This window comes from Miniopterus natalensis, chromosome 1, assembly GCF_054644295.1.
Source record: "Miniopterus natalensis isolate mMinNat1 chromosome 1, mMinNat1.hap1, whole genome shotgun sequence".
Classification (NCBI taxonomy): domain Eukaryota; kingdom Metazoa; phylum Chordata; class Mammalia; order Chiroptera; family Miniopteridae; genus Miniopterus; species Miniopterus natalensis.
The window spans coordinates 8,450,923-8,471,591 of record NC_142081.1 but is presented as its reverse complement, the minus strand read 5'-3'; the positions used below and the strand labels follow the sequence as shown (position 1 = coordinate 8,471,591).

The 20,669-nt window shown below is 41.6% G+C and overlaps 1 protein-coding gene across 2 annotated transcripts in view; it reads right to left on the bottom strand.

The window, feature by feature from the left end:
• Nucleotides 1-3,918: 3,918 nt before the first annotated feature.
• The window catches only part of BTBD7 (BTB domain containing 7), a 62,447-nt gene continuing 45,696 nt past the window's right edge, over nt 3,919-20,669 (bottom strand). For both annotated transcript variants that reach the window (XM_087818467.1, XM_087818472.1), the window contains 5 exons: nt 19,150-19,293; nt 17,020-17,209; nt 13,273-13,451; nt 10,876-11,340; nt 3,919-9,417 (listed from right to left, as the gene is read on the bottom strand). In XM_087818467.1, coding sequence (XP_087674593.1) covers nt 8,605-9,417; nt 10,876-11,340; nt 13,273-13,451; nt 17,020-17,209; nt 19,150-19,293 — 1,791 coding nt within the window. In that variant the 3' untranslated portion in view covers nt 3,919-8,604. The remainder of the gene's footprint in view (nt 9,418-10,875; nt 11,341-13,272; nt 13,452-17,019; nt 17,210-19,149; nt 19,294-20,669) is intronic.

Sequence of the window (20,669 nt, the reverse complement as noted above, 5' to 3'; positions counted from 1 at the left end):
TCCCCCTAACGCCATTATTTCAACAGCAAATGTGAAACAAACCAATATTGTGCCCATCTTTGGCCTTCCCCCAGCTCTTGGTTTGGAAATTTTCAGACTCACGGTCATGGCCCCGTGAGTTGCACTAAGTGAGGGAAGTGCTCTCTGCAGCCCCGGAGCTGCGCACACATCTGAAAGCGCAGGATTATGCAATCGGCAGTGCCGGGAAAACTGCACTCCCGGCTCCCCTTGAGGTCCCTAGTGGAACAGAGGGAAATTAAAAGCAATCCAAGTGCCTATCGGACCTTGGCAGTAGCCCGGTTCAGCTCCCCGTGGAAGAAGAGTGTGTTCAGGGGAATGTGGGAAGTACAGGAAAACAGCCCAGCAGAGCTCCCAGGAGCCAGTGGGGCTGGCTCCCAGTCAGGTCAGAGCAGCTGCCAAACACAAGCTTTGGTCTGAGTGGGCATCGGCATTTGGCACTGGGCCAAAGTCATACTGGTACCTCATTTGTCCCCAGGCCACTGGGCATTAGATAGGTGTGTGCTTCATACTTAAGTCACAGAATCTGTAAGTTGGAAGGGACCTGAAAATTCACCCAGCCTCACCGCCTCTCAAAACAAGAGTCCCTCCCTCACAGGTGATCTTCACAGGGGACACATGCTAGTCTTGGCCACTTGGTTTCCATGTCCCCATGCTCTTGGTGGCCGTGCCCCAATTTCCAGTTAGCTCTTGGCTCCTCCACTTTCCTGCCATGTGATTTGAGGGGCACTGGCCACGTCCGTCTCCCAGCTGTGGGCACAAATCTGCGAGCAGGGGAAGCCGCGCTTAGGAGGAAGCCAACACCCTGGCAGACAAAAAGGAGGGAAAGAAGCCAGCTCTCTGGCGATCCAGGCACTGAGCCTCATTCCACCCCCAGCAGTGCTTGGGGGTAAGTTAGGCCCCTTCCTGGGGTCTGGTGGGTGCTGAGAGCCCTGGCGCTGGGATGAACAGTGGTCTGTGCTCTTGCTATACCCTCTCACCCCCGGTGCACTCAGCTGTTCTCATTGTAAGAGGCCAGCTGAGGGACACATTGGTGGGGTGGCTGTCAGCGTCACAGCACTTCATGTATAGGGGAATGGGCGTCTCAGCTCCCTCAGGAAAGCTCACCTGGGCTAACAGGCCTGGAGCAAAAATAAAACAGGATAGCACCTGGGATAAAGGGCTGCTTTGGAATAATAAATGCGCCTTCCCCACAGTTCATTTACTAAGCTGCAGTCAAGTCACCGACTTCATTCCCCAGGCTCTTCCTGGTCCATCTGCCCACCAAATGCTGCTGACTGGGGCTCTCCTGCTCTTTCCTGCCTGGCATCCCCTCCCCCCAATGACCTCTTCATGCTGAATGGAAAAACTTGAGACATGTTGTGGGTCATGTTCAAATCACTATTTCACTTTGTAAGAGCATATATTAATATTTGTGAGTTTGTTTGCTTAATATCTGCCCTCCCCACTGTGGATCCTGGCTCAATGCCTGCCACACGATGGGTGCGCCACCGTCTGTGAAATACACGAATGGGAGCGCTCCTTCATGCATCCAAAGGTTTGCTGAGCACAGGCACGAGCCGCAAGCTTTTGTGTACATGATCTCATTTCCACCCATAGTGATCCTAGGGGTATAACTGTCCATCCCCATTTCACAGATGTGGAAACTGAGGCTCCAAGAAGCTGAGGTTCCACAGCTAGTTGATGAGTCCAGGGTCAAATGCACACCCACCTGATCCCAGGCCCTCCCTGCTTGTTTTACTCCACCAGTCTGGCCTCACTAAAGTGGGGCACCTGTGAGCAGTTAATCTCAGGACAAAAATGACAGACGATGCTGAATCACAGGATGTTGTATTTTGCCCTGGGGTAAAAGAGACATTGACTTTCCTTGGATTTTTGTTTTGGTAAATTAGCTGACATCAATGACAGAACTGAACCCTCTTCCAGCATCTTAACCACTCCAGGGAGGGCTTTCTAAATCTTTCAAGAAAGGAATCCTGCTTAGTCTCCCCAAGCGAGACTGGGATGGAGACCAGCACTGAACCCTTGCTCTTCCCCTGGATCTGATGCCCTCCGTTCTCTCCCTGCCCCCAGCCACCAAGTCCTATAGATACTGCGCCCGAACTGGATTCATGTTTGAAGTCATCCTCTTGGCTCTTTGAGCTCTTGGGGCTCTTCTCTGGGGAGCCGCCAGCCTCCTGCCTGATTTCCTGACCCCCTCCTGCTCAGCCGAGTGACACGGACCACGTGAACCCAATTGCACTGTGCCTGTTTAAAACCCCCAGCAGCTTCCCGTTGCTGCTAGATCAACGGCTTGAGGGCTGACAAGGTGCGTCCAACCCACCTCTGACCGCACAAAGCTCTCCCCCCAGTGCTCAGCCCGCCTGCCTCAGGCTCCGTCTCTTTCTGGAAGCCTCCCCAGAACCGCTCCTCTTTGCCCTGTGGTCCTGACCTTCCTTGACCTGCATTTTGAAGTCTCCCCAACCCTGGGACGGCCTTACCTCAGTAATTATTCAATGCCTTTTCTTTCTTGAGACCCTAAAATTGTTATCAGAGGGACTGTGACTGTCCTGTTCACTACCGTCCCTCAGGACCCAGCAGTCTGGCAGGTAGACACTGCTTGCTTATTTATAAGGTGAATGAGTGTTTGCTGGACGAAGGAGTACCACGAATGCACGCACTTCCACCCCCGCACGTGTTCCCCCTGCCTGGGCCACTAGACTTTCAGAGCTGGCTCGGTCAACTTGTTAGCTGTGTGACCTTGGACAAGTTACTAGATATCTCTGTGCTTTGGTTGTCTCATTTGTAAAATGGCACTAAAAATAGTATGTAATGCACAAAGAATTAGAGAAAATAGTACCTAATTCACTGATTGAAGAAAAAAAAAGTACTCAGCTCTGAAACCAGCGTATTTCTCCTCAGTCATTCCGGGGCCATGCCAAGCCGGCCTTCCCCTCAGCGGTGATAATCTCCTGCTATGTACTATTCTGACTGTTTCCAGGACAAAGTCATTTCCAGCAACACTCTGAAGTTTCTGAGAATGGGTATCCTGTCTGCTCTGTCTGGGGCTCCATGGCCCCAGACTCTGGGAAGAGCGGACTCAAACATTCCCTCAGGCACCCAGAAGGCCTAAGGTGGCGGGGAAGCCAGCCTGAACTCACTTTGCCAGGCGAAATCCACAAGTAAAGACATGAAAGTTGACTTTTCTTTTTCAGATTTTTAAGATGCTCACTCACAAAAACCTTAGCTTTTATTTTATCTCGATACTCCACAGTTAAATCTAAGATGGTTACAAAATATAAGAATTGCCTTAGTGAGGCATGAAGGGCGAAATGCTAGGATGGGACTTACTAGTGAAATCATTAAAATAAATTTAAACAACAGCTATTTTATAGCAATTAAAAAATGGAAATTAGAGAACTTTCTATTTTGCATGTTTTTTCAGAAACCTAGACTCTAGATCATGACTCCATTTCCCTTTCAAATAGAAAAATATTAGTAAGCCTGAGCGTGAAAGAGAAAAAGTTCAGACTCTAAGCCAGGTCTCTGAGGCCTGTGAATCTTGGAATCCACCTGGATCTCTGACCATGGCACTTGGCAAATTCCAGGTGCTGGGTCCACATGGGTGGATTTTGAGCTTCCTCTGGAGACCCCTGTGCAAGTAACTTTGCTCAAATTTGTAAAATAAAATATCTCATAAATGCCCCAATGAGAAAGTAGAAAATGTAATGACCTTGAGATGAAAACATATTTCCAAGAAAACCACAGTAATTTTTAAAAAAACCTCTGAATAACGGAAATCCTAGAAACAGAGGGGAGGTCACGTAGAAAACTTCCCGGTTCTACCCTAGAGGGTACAATCGCTTCTGGAACTGAAGGTCGCAGGCCACACTGCTAAAACAGACTATCCAACTCAGCAGGTTCTATACAAGCCATTTATTTGAAATGCCAACTATATGTAGGATAAAGTCAGTGTTACATGCTTATCAGTAACAGTAGAAAAATAGAACCAGTGAAAACCTTTGTACAACGGTAATGATACTCAAAAGAGAGATGTATCGTTTTACAATGCTTCACACAGACAAATTCAAGTTTGGAGGTACCTAAATAAAAATACTATATATTTCCTTAAAAAACACTATGTACAATTGAAGCGTAAACAAGTTTTACAAAGTACTGGTTATGCAGGTTGTAGAAAACACTTGCATAGGACATGAAATCAGTTTAAGAAAAATTTCTGAGCCTTTAGCATTGAAGGCACTTGACTTTATACCAGTAACAGCACAACCACAAGAAATGCAGTGTTGTAGAAGTACCACCTCTCTGAAGTTCAGGCGTGGCACATAAACAGCAAGTGAAGTTCAGGAACCTTTACCTTTCAGCCACCCCATCTAAGAGCAGGATTCCAGACACCTGCCCATGGAACACAGTCATGTGCAGGTACGCGACGAAGCTTCCAGAGCTCATCTCATCTCTTAGAACCCACGTAAACACACAGACACAAGAAGTTATTTTCAAGACACACACTTGCAAGTAATCTTTCTATAGAAAACGGCCACAGCATTATAATATTCAGAATATGAAAGATTGCCATACGGTCTGAGTTTTCTAGAGGAAAAAAAATCAAAAGGCTTGCCAATACAACAATTACATAACACCTATTACAATTTATCGGACAAAAAGACAACTGAACATTCATAAAACGTTGCTCATACAACAGTGTTGATAGAAAACAGTAAAAAAAAAATACCTTTTAGGGTGTGATGGTAACTCTTTCAGTAAGGTTATCTGTAATGAGGTTTGAAAGTAAATTGCTTAGTAGACGAAGTAAACCATTGCAGAATTGGGAATAGCACCCATCACTGCTGCTTTAATAACAACTTTCAACAGAAAGTTGAAAATCAATCAAATAATTTTTAAAAAGTCAAATAAACACTTCCCTTTGAGTTCAGTCCTAAGATATAAACATGAATGCCTTAGAATTGCAAAACAAGTATCTTACAAGTGTTTCATGGAACACATTTCCCCTAAAAGGCAGATTAAACATTACAAAAATACGTATTTTGCTGAGTAGTTACTGAGAAATGTTACCCCTTCCCCTCTAGAGACCAACACATGCAGGCCCAGCTGCCGCACATGCTATTTCCCTCACACTTGCATCATTACCTTAATTCAGTGGACGAGTATTGCCCATTGCTAAAACTTGAACAAAAGAAAACCCAATGAAGGATAGCAATTATAATAAAAGCAGAGTTTTTGAGGGAGCAAAACCAAGAATTAGGTGAAGTTTTAGAGAGTTATACAAAAGCTATTCAAATAAAAAGGACCTCGTTAAAAATCCTTAAAATCTAACCGGTTATCAAAATGTCAGGAGAGCTTAGGTCTAGGGACATGTACCTAGAAAAGGCTGAAGGGCATGTGAGAAAGTGTATGGTATGTGGAAAATTCAAACAATCATTTTTCAGGAATAATTTTTGCCTTTCCTGCTTTTTTCCCTTAGGGGTAACAGGTGCCCTTGAACTTAAATTATTCATCAAAATCACAAAACTAAGAAAAATATAAGAAGACCAACAGTATCCTGAAGAAAAGCCGATGTTCTCTTTCTGATCTGGGACCAAATGGTAGTTCTCTAACCTAAACAAAGTGGGCACCCAAGGTGCCGATTGTCTGACGGCCTGATTGTCCGGGGCCTCCAGATAAGATCTGTTATTCTGAGATTTGGTTCTTATGAAGTTTCTACACCGACTAAAATGCCAGGTCCTGTGGCCAAACTTTATATTATACATGTTCTTTTTTTCTGAGAGCAATCCTACTCAGGCTTCACATTTATCTTAGTACAGCATTAAAAGATTTTATTTATTTAATCCTCACCTGAGGATATTTTTTTCCATTGCTTTTCAGAGAAAGTGGAAGGGGGGAGGGAGAGAGAGCAAAACATCAATGTGAGAGAGAAACATCGATTGGTTGCCTCCCACATGTGCCCAGTCAGGCGGGGGATTGAGCCTGCAACCGATGTGCGTGCCCTTGGCCAGAATCAAACCTGGGACCTTTCAGTCCGCAGGCCGATGCTTTAACCACTGAGCAAAACTGGCTAGGGCTGCATGAAAAGATTTTATGCTTAGTAGGCATTAAAAAAGATTGACTACATGGGTTCAAAAGCCAGAGGCACAGAGCTGTTCAACCTACCCTATTAACACACTTCACAAGACACACTGAAAGTCCACTAACACCTACCGGAGCGCACACAACAGCCACATCTGTTTACCTTCTGCAAGTCACATCAGTCCACAATCCCATAGGTTAGTTAAAGCAAGTTCTCTTTATACATGTACTTTACCCAGGTAAGCTACTAAAGGATTCAAAGCAAACTTCATAAATTAAAACTATGAACAGCGGCCACTTATTTTTATAATTACACTTTGGGGATATGAAAGAATATTCAATGAATTTTCAGAAAAATACATGTGTGCCACCAATACTTCTTGTCTTTAAAAAAAAAAAAAAAAGAGATAAAGTTTTTCCCATCCAAATTAACTCTACTTACTCTTATCTGAAGTACAGTCTGAATTCAGAATAGACATTTAAAACTACATCAAAATAATTCATGTCAGCACAGGTATATAAACACACATTAAGGAATATAATGGAATTAACAATTTTCATTTCTGAGAGACAGACTGAGATTGGCTTCAAAAGACACCATCATCTATTATAGAGTCAAACCTCCTAAAAATGAGAACAGAGTCAGTCCTGTTTGTCTATCTTTAAAAAAGGGAGCCTCAAAGGCGATGCACGGCCGACCTTACAGTAGGTTAGTGTTAACTCTGGCACTCAGTACGCAACATCACGACAGGACGACGCACCAGCAGCAGCTAACAAGTCGGGAACAGACGGAGGCAGCAGCGTGCCAGCATACACAGGCAGACTGATGTTTCCTGTCTCTGAGATGACCTACTGCTCGGGTTTTTTAAAATGTCAGATTATTCCTGAGTGTATACCACAGGGTAAAGTAGGAAAAGACTGTAAGGGAATCTACAGTTTTGGGAGAAATCAGAGTTGTTTACACCCAATAGAAACCTATTGACTTAAAAGTGCATGTAATTCATTTATATGGTAGCTTGTAAAGGCTCCCTAGCCCTGCATAGTTTTAGAGTGAGTGTCAGTGATTCATAGTTATATATATATATATATATATACACACACACACACACACACATACACATAAAAGAGGCTCCCAAACATCCTTCACATGAGGGAATGTGCAGAAAGTCTCTTTTCTTCTAAGTGCTACGGCTGTGTGTGTAAAAATACAAAGTGAAAGCTCAAATAATGTTGAAGTGATTTAAAAACTCAAATACTAATATATTTACATTGGAGAGTAAAAAGAAAGTCCTTAGCTCACACATTGCCCTTCCAAGGGAGAGGATCTTAAAAGATCCCATGTGCTCAGTGGTTCAGTAAAATCCCAAACCAGCGTCCCCGGTGGAGTTCAAGTAGGACATGTAGTGTTTCACTGAAAAATATGGTTTTTCTCTTTTGGTGATGAAGCATTATGCATCATACAACTTTTTATAGGACACCAAAATTCAGACACACTTTAAAAAACATTTAAAAGAAAACATATGCTTACAAACACCAAGTGACATCCGTAAGACTGAAGCCCTTTTGTTTTTTGTTTTCTCACAGAGCGCAAGACAACTGAAGGCAGCAAGCAGTCATTTCCCCATGTCAGCTGGAGAGCCGATGACACTCAGAACCAGAAATCCCGTAGTGCAACCTGTAAGTTATTTTACTATCTCCACGGCTTTAGGATTCCAAAAACTCTGATCTCTTTGGAATCTCGTCTCAGATCCTCTAATCCATATACCAGAACCTGCAGTGGTTCGGACAGAGTCCACACTGTGAACACAGCAAGAGCTTTTCAGCCTGGGTACAAAAGGCTTTTTTCCTTCCTGTTCTCTACTGAACTAGAAAACTCCAGGATCCTGATTGGATTACCACTGAAGAAACGAAGACCAGCTCCCAAGGCTTATTAAAAAAATGACAACAGATTAATAGGAACTGAGCAGGAAGATTTCTGAACCAAAACAATTATTGAAAAGAGAGGAGCATTTTGATGTGCTGTTCTTTGGAATTTCTATAATTAAAAAATAAACACAGAACTATTTCATAAGAAAATACATCTTCGTGTGCAATCCAATGCACGTGGAAATTGGTAGATGAATGGTAAAATGCAAAAAGTATGAAAATAGTCCTTTAAATGTGGCGATAAAGTTTAACATACTGATATAAAATCAATACAGATAAAATAAATGTACAAGTGCAAAAAATTTCATCATCTGTAAAGAGAGAAAAAAAAGTGCCAGCTTGCTTGCTCTTAAAAATGCTTCCCCACACAATTGTTCAAACACAAAATAGACAGATGCAGCATTCAAAATAACCCTCTTAGCATGCCATGTCTAATAAACATGTATGTACAAAAACTGGAATAAAATAACGTGAAACTGAGTTATCAGCTGGCATCAATCAACTGGTCTCTAAGTTGCTGGGTTACATCATAAAATGGGATGTTTCACATCTCAGGCACAGGCGACTTGGAGGTTGCTCTCAAAGGGCAGACTTTTTGTAGAGGAAGTCTGGTTTGCTTGGTGACCTCCTTCCTCTGCTTACTGAATCCTCCCTTTCCAAATCTGTATTGCGCTGAGCTCCGTGGCCCAGGGACTCACTGTCTGCTAGCCTTCTATTGGATCGCTCTTCTGGAGCTTCAGAGCTACATGCAGAATGTGAAGGTCTGTTAGGAGTCAGCCCAAAAGTCAAGTCAGTTTCTACCGCTGTCCGTCCCCTGACATGTGCTAGACCACTGCCAGCATTTTCTGGGGCTGCCAGAGGAAAGTCTGACCGCTGGGGAGGTTGCTCAATGACATCGAGGTGTATCGGCTCATTCTTCTGTTTATGTAGATGCCCATCAGGGGAAAGTGGATATTCTCTCCTAGCTTCTTCCTGCTTTTTAGGAGAGGTCTGGCCAGGTAGGTAGGCTGACTTTAAGCCACTTGGTGATGCCTTATTGTGGCTATACAAATCAGGACCAAAATATCCACCTTGTGAAGGGGAAGGGGTACGTTTGCCAGGAGCGGGAGTAGAAGGTCTGCAAGCAGCATTTGAGAAGTCATAGAAATCTGGATATTCCTGATTTTCTCGAGCATCTGTTTTTTGCTCTAGTGTGTGTTTCTTTCGAGACGTGTGTATATGCCTCTGTGGGGCACACGACAGATGCTGGGGAGGCCCTGGTCCTACTTCAGAAACTGACTGGCTTAATTCTGTGTCTACAGCAAGTTCTGGAAGCCTCCTGTCCTTGAGTGACAGTGTGGACACACCCATGGCGATATCTGGCATTAGATCATTTAGCACAGGTTGTGTACACTGCAAACAGAAACAAAGAGGGGAGGGTTAAAAGAATACAGCCCAGGACTCCTTTGTAAAAATGATGTTCACTGATTTTGTTTTGTTTCCTCATTGTAAAACTAATACATGCTTGTTTTTAAGAATGATAAAAATACAGACAACTAAAGGCAAAAAATAGTAATAACCCTAACCTTCCCCAAGATAACCACCTGTTGGCATTTTGAGGTATTTCCTTCACCTTTTTTTCTTTGCATATATAGTAATTATAACAAGATTTAGTGTATATATAATTCTGTCACCAAATTTTCTCTGAGATTACTATTTAAATTACTGTGTAATATTCCATGTCCTGATGACTTATTTAATCATTTTCCCACTGTTGGACATTAAGGTTGTTTTCAATTTTTCATTATTATAATTAAAACGATAATGAACATACAAACAAATTACCTTTAGGGGGAGTTTTTTTAACTGAATTTATTAGGGTGACATTGGTTAATAAAATTATATAGGTTTCAGTGTATATAATTCTACAATACATCATCTGTACCCCAAGGCAAGTCTCCTTCCATCACCATTTATCCCCCCTTTACCCTCTTCTACCCTCAAGGGGAGTTTTATTTAAAACATAAAGTAGTAGAACTTTTGTAATTGTAGAACTGAGAGCCAGGCCAACAGGATGGGAATTTGGTTTATCAAACACGATCCACCTTTGTGATTTCTTCTTTTCTGGGGGGAAGGCACAGCAAGGAGAGTGTGTAGAAGGGCATAAGGTGAGGAACGATCACAATGTGACCCAAGGTGTACACTAGCCCCTAGATTCCAGAAAGCCCCATTTTAATGAAGATTTCCTGGACTAATACATGTGTCTTTTATTTCTCTCTATATTAAATGCTACTGACAGTGTGTGACTGAGCAGGAAGACTTAAAAAGCATTATTGTTTGCTTTTTCAAATATATAAAACAAATTCAACCTCTAATGCAGAGAAAAATCAAGCAAAATCTTCTTGATGAGTTTACTACCTACTAGCGCTGGCTACTGTGGTTCCCAAATGAGGGTTCTGATGACAGCCCTCTAGAGGCAGAGACAGGCAGAAGGACTGCTTTCCTTAATGGGAAGTCTTCTGTCACATTGTTCCTGATGGGATACTTTCTGCCCCATCAAAGAATTTGGTAGAATAATAGATTCTACAGAGCAGACGTTAGGGACAGACTCTAGACACGTGCTTGAAGAGAGCACTAAGAAACTGGCAGTACCTGGCGATGCCCACCATACACATCTGAGGTCTCTCCTCTGTCTTTTCTCACTCATCTACATTGTCTCTCTTTTCTATACTGCTCAGTCCATGCTTTCAGCTTGTCAGTAGCACTTCTGGGCATTGCTGAGTTCCAGTAGGGCTCTTGGGGCCAAGGGAATTACTTTCCAATATTCCACAAACTGTTATTTTTAGGTAGGTTCCTGGAGTGCTAACTTACCACTTGTTTCTCAGATGCTGCTGAGGTGGCGGTGGCGGTGGCGGTGGCGGCGGCGGCGGCGGCGGCAGCAGCTACCGTCTGTCTCCCCAGTCCCGCGGTGTTGGTACAGTCAGGTGCCGCTGCTTTAACACCTGGCAGGTAGACTGGAGGGGGGCCGGCTTTAGGAGCCGTTCGGGAGTGAAACAGCGAATGATTACAGGGATAAGAAAACGAACGTGAAGGATGCTGACTGGGAGGTCTTTGCTTCCAGCCTGCTTTGAGTTGGTTATGGATGGGGGTAGCTGGGGGGTGGTACGGAGGTGGTGGAGGGGGCAAGGGTGGATGGAAGGCCACATAAGAGTCTAGATCTGTAAACATGGTTTCTGCAGTGGGGGTGCTGTTAACACGACATCTCCCAGACTGTCTCATCGTCAAGAGTGGACTTTCATCCCCAAAACGTTCATCAGGAAAGAACTTGTGAGGATTCTAAGAAAGATTAAAGAGAAAAAAACCAAGAGATTAGCAGATTTCATAGATGAAAATTCACAGGCTGAGTTAAGTGAAGACCTAAGAAAACCACATTCAGCAACAATAAAAGGCATAACATATTTTTCTAGGCCACAAGCTTCCAAGAAAAAATTACCTTAATAATAGTACAAAAGGAGAGAGTGTAGCCTCTGTAGCCTACCATACAGCTATCAAAAAGAGCTGCTTCACTGATGATTCCAGCAAGCAGGGCAGTAATCTCTCGCAAGATTATGTAATAATGAAAAAACAGGAAATAAAATCTTATTCAAATTTGTCTTTGCTAAGAAAATAAAATGACCAATAAACACCAAAGGAAAAAAAGACCGAGGTGAGGATCCTGCTAGAATTTTCTGACAACACATGTACACTCTCAGTCTAAAATTAAAACTACAAAATACTACTCCTTACCTAGTATATGGAAATAAGATGGACTACTATTTTGATAAACACTGTAAGGGAATACTTAAATTATAAAACTTTTATATAATTTAAGATGTAAAATTAAGATACCATTTAGAATGGCAAAAGAAAGAGAAATTAATATAAAATAAGACTCTCTTTGTAGGGATGGAAACCATAACAAATAATGAAAATCAGGAATCCACAAATGGCCGACTGTCTTGCCTAAGAACAACATACCATGTTCCCCTTTGAAGACTTAGGCTAAAGGGGTTTGGAGTCTGTGGCAAGAAAACAATTCAATCAACTCGATCAGATGAAATTAAATTTTATTTTAGGTTCTGATTTAGTGGCTCTGAGCAGACTACAGTAGTCCCACCTTGTCAGAGGTTTTGCTTTCCTCAGTTTCAGTTACCCTCAGTAAACCAAGGTCCAAAAAAACTATGTGGAAAATTCTAGAAAAACAATTTGCAAGTTTTAAATTGTGAGCGATCTTGAGCAGAATGATGAAATCTGGTATCATCCCACCCTGTCCTGCCTAGGATGTGAATCATCCTTGTCCAGGGTCTCCATGCTGTACATACAGCACGATATTTTGAGAGAAACCACACTCACATAACTTGTATTACAGTATTATATATTGTTATAATTGTTTTATTTCATTATTACTTATTGTTTTAATTTCTTACAGTGCCTAACTTTATCACAGCAATGTATATGTATAGGAAAAAACATAGTATACATAGGATTTCTTCAATATTATCCAGTTTCAGGCACGCACTTGGAATGTATCCCTGTAGATAAGATTGGGGGGGAACACTATTGTACTTTACAAATTCTATCTTCATTGCAAAACCAATGCCATTGCAATAATTACTAGAAATGAGTTTTTCCTGCTCGTTAAAAACACAACTCATTTCTTGATTCCAGTGCTTATAGGTGTGAACCATCATGCAAAAGATTTCTTGCAGGAAGGGGAGGAGAGAAAAAGGGGGCATCTGGAAGGCCTCCAAGTACAGCAGGGGCCAAAACCTGAAATCTAGTGACCAGACCGGAGGGAGAGCAGCGGAGGGCCAGAATTTTCTACTTCATCTTTCATTTCTGTTCGACATACATACCACGAACTTTTAGTAGTCACCATTTATATGTTTATTACAATACAAGAGACAAGCTGCTTTATAATAATGCAACTCTTATCTTCCCAACAATCCATATGACACATAAGGAAACTGATGCTCGGAGTGGTTAAGTAACTGCTTGGAGTGGTTAATTAACTGGTTGGTAAGCAGCAGAGCCAGGATATAACCCAGTTCTTATTCCAGAGCCCTTGCTACATCCATGCTTCCACTGCCTCAAGGCAAGTTAACACACTAGAGGCAGTGAGAGGGTTAGGAAAAAGACCCGTGCTGTGAGAGCTCCCGCCACATCTACAATACTGCCTGAAGAAGGATCCAGGCTCCCGATTTGAAACAGTGTAATGCAGTTCCCCACCTGCAAGAGCTCTGCAGCAGCATCAGCAAGGCCAAACTCTCTCAGTACCCGAATCTGGATTTCATAGCTGACTGTGGCGCCTTCCCCGCAGTTCAGCGCATAGGCTCTCTGCACCTGCTCAGTGTGTCGGAGCTCCTGCAGACGCCTGACCATGTCTTTCAAAATGAGGAGACGAGGAACTGGAAGAAGGAAAACTGTTTGTAGGCAAATACCTGAGCTACACAAAAGACCAACCATTAAGCACAAGAAAAAAAGCATGTGTTTTACATCAGAATCTTATTTTAATTTCCTAGCAACTTAGTGCTGTATACACTTCTAATTTTAAACTTATTTATTGGTTTTAGAGAGAAAGGGAAGGAGAGGGAGAGGAAGGGGAAGGGGGAGAGGGAGAGGAGAGGAGGAAGACAGGGGGAGAAACACTGATTTGTTGTTCACTTATTTACGAGTTCACTGGTTGATACTTGTATGTGCCCTGACTGGGAATTGAACCCACAACCTTGACGTATGGAGACGACTCTCTAACCAACTGAGCTACCTAGCCAGGGCTACTTCTAGTTATCTTTTAAGGATTTAAAATTTCACTGTGCCCAAAACTTTTAATAATACCAAACAGCTCCTGAGCTGTATTATTAATTCATGCCCTAATAAAATTTCACTTGCATAATTTTCTTCTAAATTTCAGGATATTCCCTAAGTTTTTTCGTTGTTAAACCTCACCCGAGGATTTCCCCCCACTGATTTTTAGAGAGAATGGGGTGGGGGGGGAGGGGGAGACACTGATGTGAGAGAGAGACATCGATTGGCTGCTTCCCGCATGTGCCCCAACTCGGGCCCAGGATCGAACCTGCAACCGTTACAGGTGCCCTTGACCAGGAATTCAACCCTCCACCCTTTGGTGCACAGGTCAACATTCTAACCACTGAGCCCACCAGCCAGGGCTATTTCCTAAGTTTTTAAAATGTATTCATTCTTTTATTCACATAACTTTTGAGTCCTGACTATGCACTAGGGATTGGACTCAAGTATTAGGATGCACAGAACAAAGGTGTGATCCCTGTCCTTAAAGAACTCTAGTTTTAGTGAAGTAAACCAAGTAAGACAGTACAGTATAGAGCCACAAATGGTCATGGAGAGAAATATTGCAAAGAATACCTAAGGGATTTGAAGGAAGCGGCCCTCAACCTAGACTGAAGGCAGGCAGGGAAGGCTTCCTAGACAAGGTGAACCCTGAGTGCAGCCATGAATAATGAGAGAAAACCAGGCAGACAAAGAATATGGAGTGAAGGCTTTCTGAGCAGAAGGACCAGGCATGTGTGAAATATGCAAACGAAAGACAGTGTGGCACAAGAAGCTGGCATGGCTAGAACTTAGGATTCAAAAGTACAAGCATTAAGAGAGAAGAAGAGCATTAAGAGAGAAGGCTAGAAAGATGGGTGGAGCAGATCATGAACGATCCTGCATGTCACAAAAAGGGATTTAAATTGTATTTTGTGTACGACAGGTAGTCACCTATGCAGGGGAATGAGGGGAACAGAACCATGATGTGGTAAGTGCACTCTGAGAGTAGTATCAAGCAGGGGTCGGCAAACTAGGGACTGTAGGCTACATCAAGCCTGTTGGCTGTTTTTGTAAATAAAGTTTTACTGCCCAGCTGGTGTGGCTCAAAGGTTGAGCACTGACCCATGCACCAGTTCAATTCCCAGTCAGGGCACATGCCCAGGTTGCAGGCTCAATCCCCAGTAGGGGGTGTGTAGGAGGCAGTCGATCAATGCTGATGTTTCTCTGTCATCAGTGTTTCTACCTTTTTCTCCCTCTTCTTTCCTCTTGCTCTAAAATCAATTAAGAAAACATTTAAGAAAATTAAAAATTAAAGTTTTACTGGCACAGTCATACCCATCTGTTCAGGTACTGTCTATGGCTGCTTTTGGCCTACAACAGCAGAGTTGAGTAGCTGTGACAGAAACTGCATAACCCATAGGCCTATATTTACCATCTGGCACTTCATAGAAAAACTTTGCTGAGCCCTGGTGTAAAGTCCAGAAGGGGAGTGAGCAAGGTTAGAGGCAGGAACATGGGTTAGGAACCTGGAGTAAGGCTGCAGTAGAGGGCTGGGAAAGAAGGACTGAGGCCCATAAACATTATGAGCCAAACTGGCTATTATTTGGAGGGCAACGGGAGCTATTACTGAGTGCTTGCTTTGTGCCAGGCAAACTCCTAAGCATATTACTCATGGTACTTGCTTATGTCTTCACAATAACCCTAGAAAGGAGATATCCCCATTTTGCAGATAAGGAAATTAATGTGCAGGGAAGTAGACAGCTTGTCCAAAGTCATATAAATGAAGGGGCAGAGCCAGAATATGAGCCAATAAGATAAACGGCCTTTCATTAGAGCATGGTGAGCACGTTAGAATCAGGATGACACCAGAACAGGGTTAAACAACAGAAAATAATTAAACAAGACAAGTCTTATTTTTGTGAGCATACTTAACTGTGAGTACGTTTGGGCTTTTTAGATTCAGTTCTAAGATTAAATTGTGTTGCTATTCAAGTATTAACTCAAGCCGATAAAAACAGTGCTAATTATGAAAGCTTTAAAATCTGCACTAATTGCTACAGAAATACTTCTCTTCATACTGTAATCCAATGTATACTTTAAACAAACACGTAGCTGACAAACCTGATAAGGCAACAACAGATCAGATTTTAGTCCCAGAACAAAATGTACGTGTTGAATTAAAAACTGTCATTATGTCTTTTACTTATCCTTACTTGAAACCGAAAGCAGAAAATGAATAATTTTCCATTTCCAATAATGCTATATAGTTTGCTGATTAAAAAAATAAATCTTGCAATAGTAACTAGCAAGAGCTATAAATTTCTGACCCCAGACATTTATAAAAAATCTGTGCTGTTAATTTCCTTACCTTAGAAAATGACATTAGGGCCCTTTGGTTAAAGTAAACATCAATCAATGTTCATAAGTTTTTGAACATTGACAGCTATACCCCTACCTATGGCAGCTTTCCTCAGAGTTTTAAGACTACACTACAATAAAATTCACAGACCAGATCTTGGGAAACTGGATCTTCAGGAAACCAATGGTAATCACATTTTTGGGGGACATACTCTCCCTAATGGGTCTTATAATGTGAGAAATACCCTATGGCAATGTCTAGAAACATAAAAATGTTTCTGAAAGGTTACAAAGGGATGTGTGTGCATGTATGCTACTGGTATCTAGTGAGTCCAGGGCAGGGATGCTGCTAAACACCCCACACGCCCAGGACAGCACCCACAACAAAGAATTATCCGGCCCTAACTGTCTACCGGGCCAGTGTTTTTTAAAAATATATCTTTATTGATTTCAGAGAGAAGAAAGGAGAGGGAGAGAGAGAGAAACATCAATGATGAGAGAGTCATTGATTGAGCCCACAACCTGGGCATGTGCCCTGACCAGGAATCGAACCCCAATCGCCTGGATCCTAGGGTCGATGCTCAACCGCTGAGCCACGCCCGGCCGGGCACCGGGCCAGTGTTGAGAAACCCTGGGTGAGACTGAAAATTGTATATACCTGTTACTATAAAATAAAATTCAAAACAAAAAGCTCAGCTTATAAGTATTTACTCTTTAATGAGAACAATGCATAGGCATAGTAAACGGAGAGAGCTGCACATATAAAGGGATTCCAAAAAGATTGGATTACTTATGTGAGTATGAATGCCTAAAACAAGGGTACTGCCTTACCTGGAATTTCATTGGCTACCACCGAAGGAGGGCTTGACTGGTTACTGCTGATCTGCTGGTGGCTGATCATGTGACAGCACTGTGGTACGGCATTACTGACCATGTAAAGAGTGTCAGGCACATTGGACATTCTAACCATTCGCAAACGCACAAGATCTGTTTGTTCCACCATCATCTCGTCTAGCACTGACTGAAATAACAATTCAGTATTAACAGAATTAGTCAACCCTTCATCTCTGTTAAATCACATTTGAAAAAAGATTATTACTTTCATCGTATAAAAAGGGAATTACTTTACTGTTTTCAGTGTATGAAGTTTATAATTAGTGGTGAAAGGAGAAAGTGCCCCTACCTCTTTAATTTTTAAAGGTTCTTTTGGAGTATCTTTGGAAAAAAATAACCATCTTCTGAAAAGTTTCCTTTTAATTGAAGTATTTGAAATTTAAAGGAAGGATAGAAAATTAATCAGAAGTAAATTACGCATAAAGTTACTATAAAAAAAACATGTTTACATGGGCTAAACATCAGATCAAAAAGAGGCCCTGGCTGGTGTGGCTCAGTTGGCTGGGAGTCATCCAGTGACCAAAAGGTTGCTGGTTTGACTTCTGGTGAGGGCACATGCCTGGGTTGCAGGCTTGATTACCTGGTAGGGGGCGTGCAGGAGGCTGCCAATCAATGTTCTGCTCTAAATCAATGTTTCTCTCCCTCCCTTTCTCTCTAAAAATCAATTTAAAAAAAAGTGCTCAAAAGACAAAGTATTAAAAACTGATATTAAACTGAACAGACCTATAAGTAAATCCAATTGTTAAAAATCAGTTTTAATCTATTTCACTAAACTGCAGAACGGTCAAAATGATATAATATATAAACATTTTCCATGTTTACTGGGGCAATTATCTACTTATGTATGGGTACAGCCATCTGAGAAACAGGACGTTCCAGGAGGACTACTGATGAGCTTACTTTTTGAAACAGAGCAGAATGGAGGTAGGTCTAGTTTATCACAGACCTTTTATCACCAGACTCAACCTTTTGTAAAGGCCTCAGCTGCTTCAGTGAGTCTGAGTATGGAACTTATTTTAAAAAGACCAGGCACAACCATTCTGCTTTTTCCCTCAGTTTTAGAACTATTTAAAATGTCAACCAGTCAATAAGAGGAGGATTATCAACCTAGTCAACAAAATAAACTCACAAATGCTTTCATGTAACAAAATATAGTAATTCTATACCCAAACACACAGTTTCGCCTGTTAATTTATTTCATAAAGCTTAATTGTGATTTCTGACTTTCAAAGACTATTCCTCAAAAGGCCACCCCAAAGTTCTTAAGGCTGAATACATCTAATAAAAATTACAGTATTTCATTTTATTTTAACTAATTTATTTTAAAAAATATATCTTTATTGATTTGAGAAAGAGGAAAGGAGAGGGAGAGAGAGATAGAAACATCAATGATTAAGAGAGTTATTGATCGACTGCCTCCTGCATGCCCACTGGGGATCAAGCCCGGGCATGTGCCCTGACCGGGAATCGAACCCCGATTGCCTGGATCCTAGGTCAATGCTTAACCGCTGAGCCACGCCTGGCCGGGCCAGTATTTCATTTTCACATTACCATATTTTCTAGAAGAATTGTTATAATATTCATAATGCTGATTTGCTTAATAGACTAGAAATTTTTTCTTACTGTGTGAACTATTACAAAACTAAACACAACTTCCAAAAGCCAGCCATCACAGAAATGTGTTACAAGAAATGGCAGCATTTCTTTAGTTTATGAAGGAAGACAAAATGTGTGCTACCACCTTTCAGGACATTTTCCCATGCTGAAGATCACAAAATACTGACAACCATTTCAATAAAATAAAACTTTCTTTCAGGTTAACATTTTGCAAGACCGACTATGATGAGAAAAATGTAAAATGCAATTTAACATGGCCTAAGTTATAAAAACATGCTTCATAATTAAACAGAAAAGTATTCTGCTGAGTAGTCAAACTAGAATTTATGTTCACTTTCCCAATTACTGGACATGTACGCCATTTCCAAATATTTATATAATGACAATAAATATCTTTGTGCTTACAGTTTATAAAAAAGTGGTCTAATATCTGAAAATGTTTTTCATTACCTTTGCTTCCTCCACATAGGGAGAGAAGAGTCGAGGACGAACATATATTCCAGCATTTTTTTGCCGTAACCAGGCATTTGACTTTCCACCTTCTGATGTAGGAAGCATATCTGATGGAGGAGTACTAATCAAGCCTCTTTTCATCTTGGAAAAAAATTATTTTTTATAAAGAGATTTGTGTAGCACTACAATACTAAGATAAAAGTAATTATACCTATAAATCAAAATATCCAAACTTTACCATTTGTATAAATATTTAGAAATACATGGAAATTTAAAAATACTTCAAATGTTTAATAATATTTAAAGGACTCGGAAATAAAAGGTAGTATAATTTCCTATTTTTTCTCTATATAGAGGAATGGTGTTTTTAAACAAGAGCTGTATTAATTAAAAATGTAATGAATTGGACTAAATTTCAGAACTCTTAATGAAAAACCAATCTTAGTTTTTTTTCTTACTCATCCAGAACTGATTCCATCCCCAACCCAGCCCCCTCCTTGCCAAGACAAAACAAGAACTAGAGGGCCTTGTATCTACAGTACAAGGATATAGGTGGTGTATATAGTGCTTAGGGGCAGTGACTCTAGGGGAAGGGAGACTTGGCTCCTCATTTAACAGCCTTGTGGCTGTAAACATCTTTTTTAAAAATTTATCTTCATTGTTGAAAGTATTACAGATGTCTCCCTTTTTCCCTCCATTGACCCCCTCCACTCCTTTGTTCCTCCCCCTGGCCTTCATCACACTATTGCATGTGCCCATGGGTTATGCATATATGCATATAAGTTCTTTGGTTAATCTCCCCCCCCCCCCCCCCCGAGATTCCTTAGTCTGATCCATGCTTCTTCATCTCTGGATCTGTTTTGTTCATCAGTTAATTTTGTTCATTAGATTCCACATATGAGTGAGATCATGTGATATTTGTCTTTCGCTGCCTGGCTTATTTTACTTAGCATAATCCTCTCCAGGTCCCTCCAGGCTGTCTCAAAGGGTAAGAGACCCTTCTTTTTTATAGCTGCATAGTATTCCATGGTATAAATATCCCATGGCTTTTTTATCTACTCATTTACTGATGGGCACTTGAGCCATTTCCAGATCTTCTTAGCCACTGTAAATTGCACTGCTATGAACATAGGGGTGCATATATTCTTTCTGATTAGTGTTTCAGGATTCTTAGGATATATTCCTAGAAGTGGGATCACTGGGCCAAATGGCACTTCCATTTTTAATTTTTTGAGGAACCTCTATATTGTTTTCCATAGTGGCTGCACCAGTGTGCATTCCCAGCAGCAGTGTACTTCACACATGTCAGACTAGCTACCATCAACAAATTAACAAATAACAAGTGCTCGGAAGGATGTGGAGAAAAGGGAACCCTAGTGGACAGCTCCTTTCATCTGGGCCTTAGATGGCCCTGGAGATGGGGACACCACACAACTTACTAAATGTGGTGGCCCTGTTATTCCCTCATTGCTGCTAAGAGAATATAAAACAAGTACCCACAGCTCATAAAGTGGCTG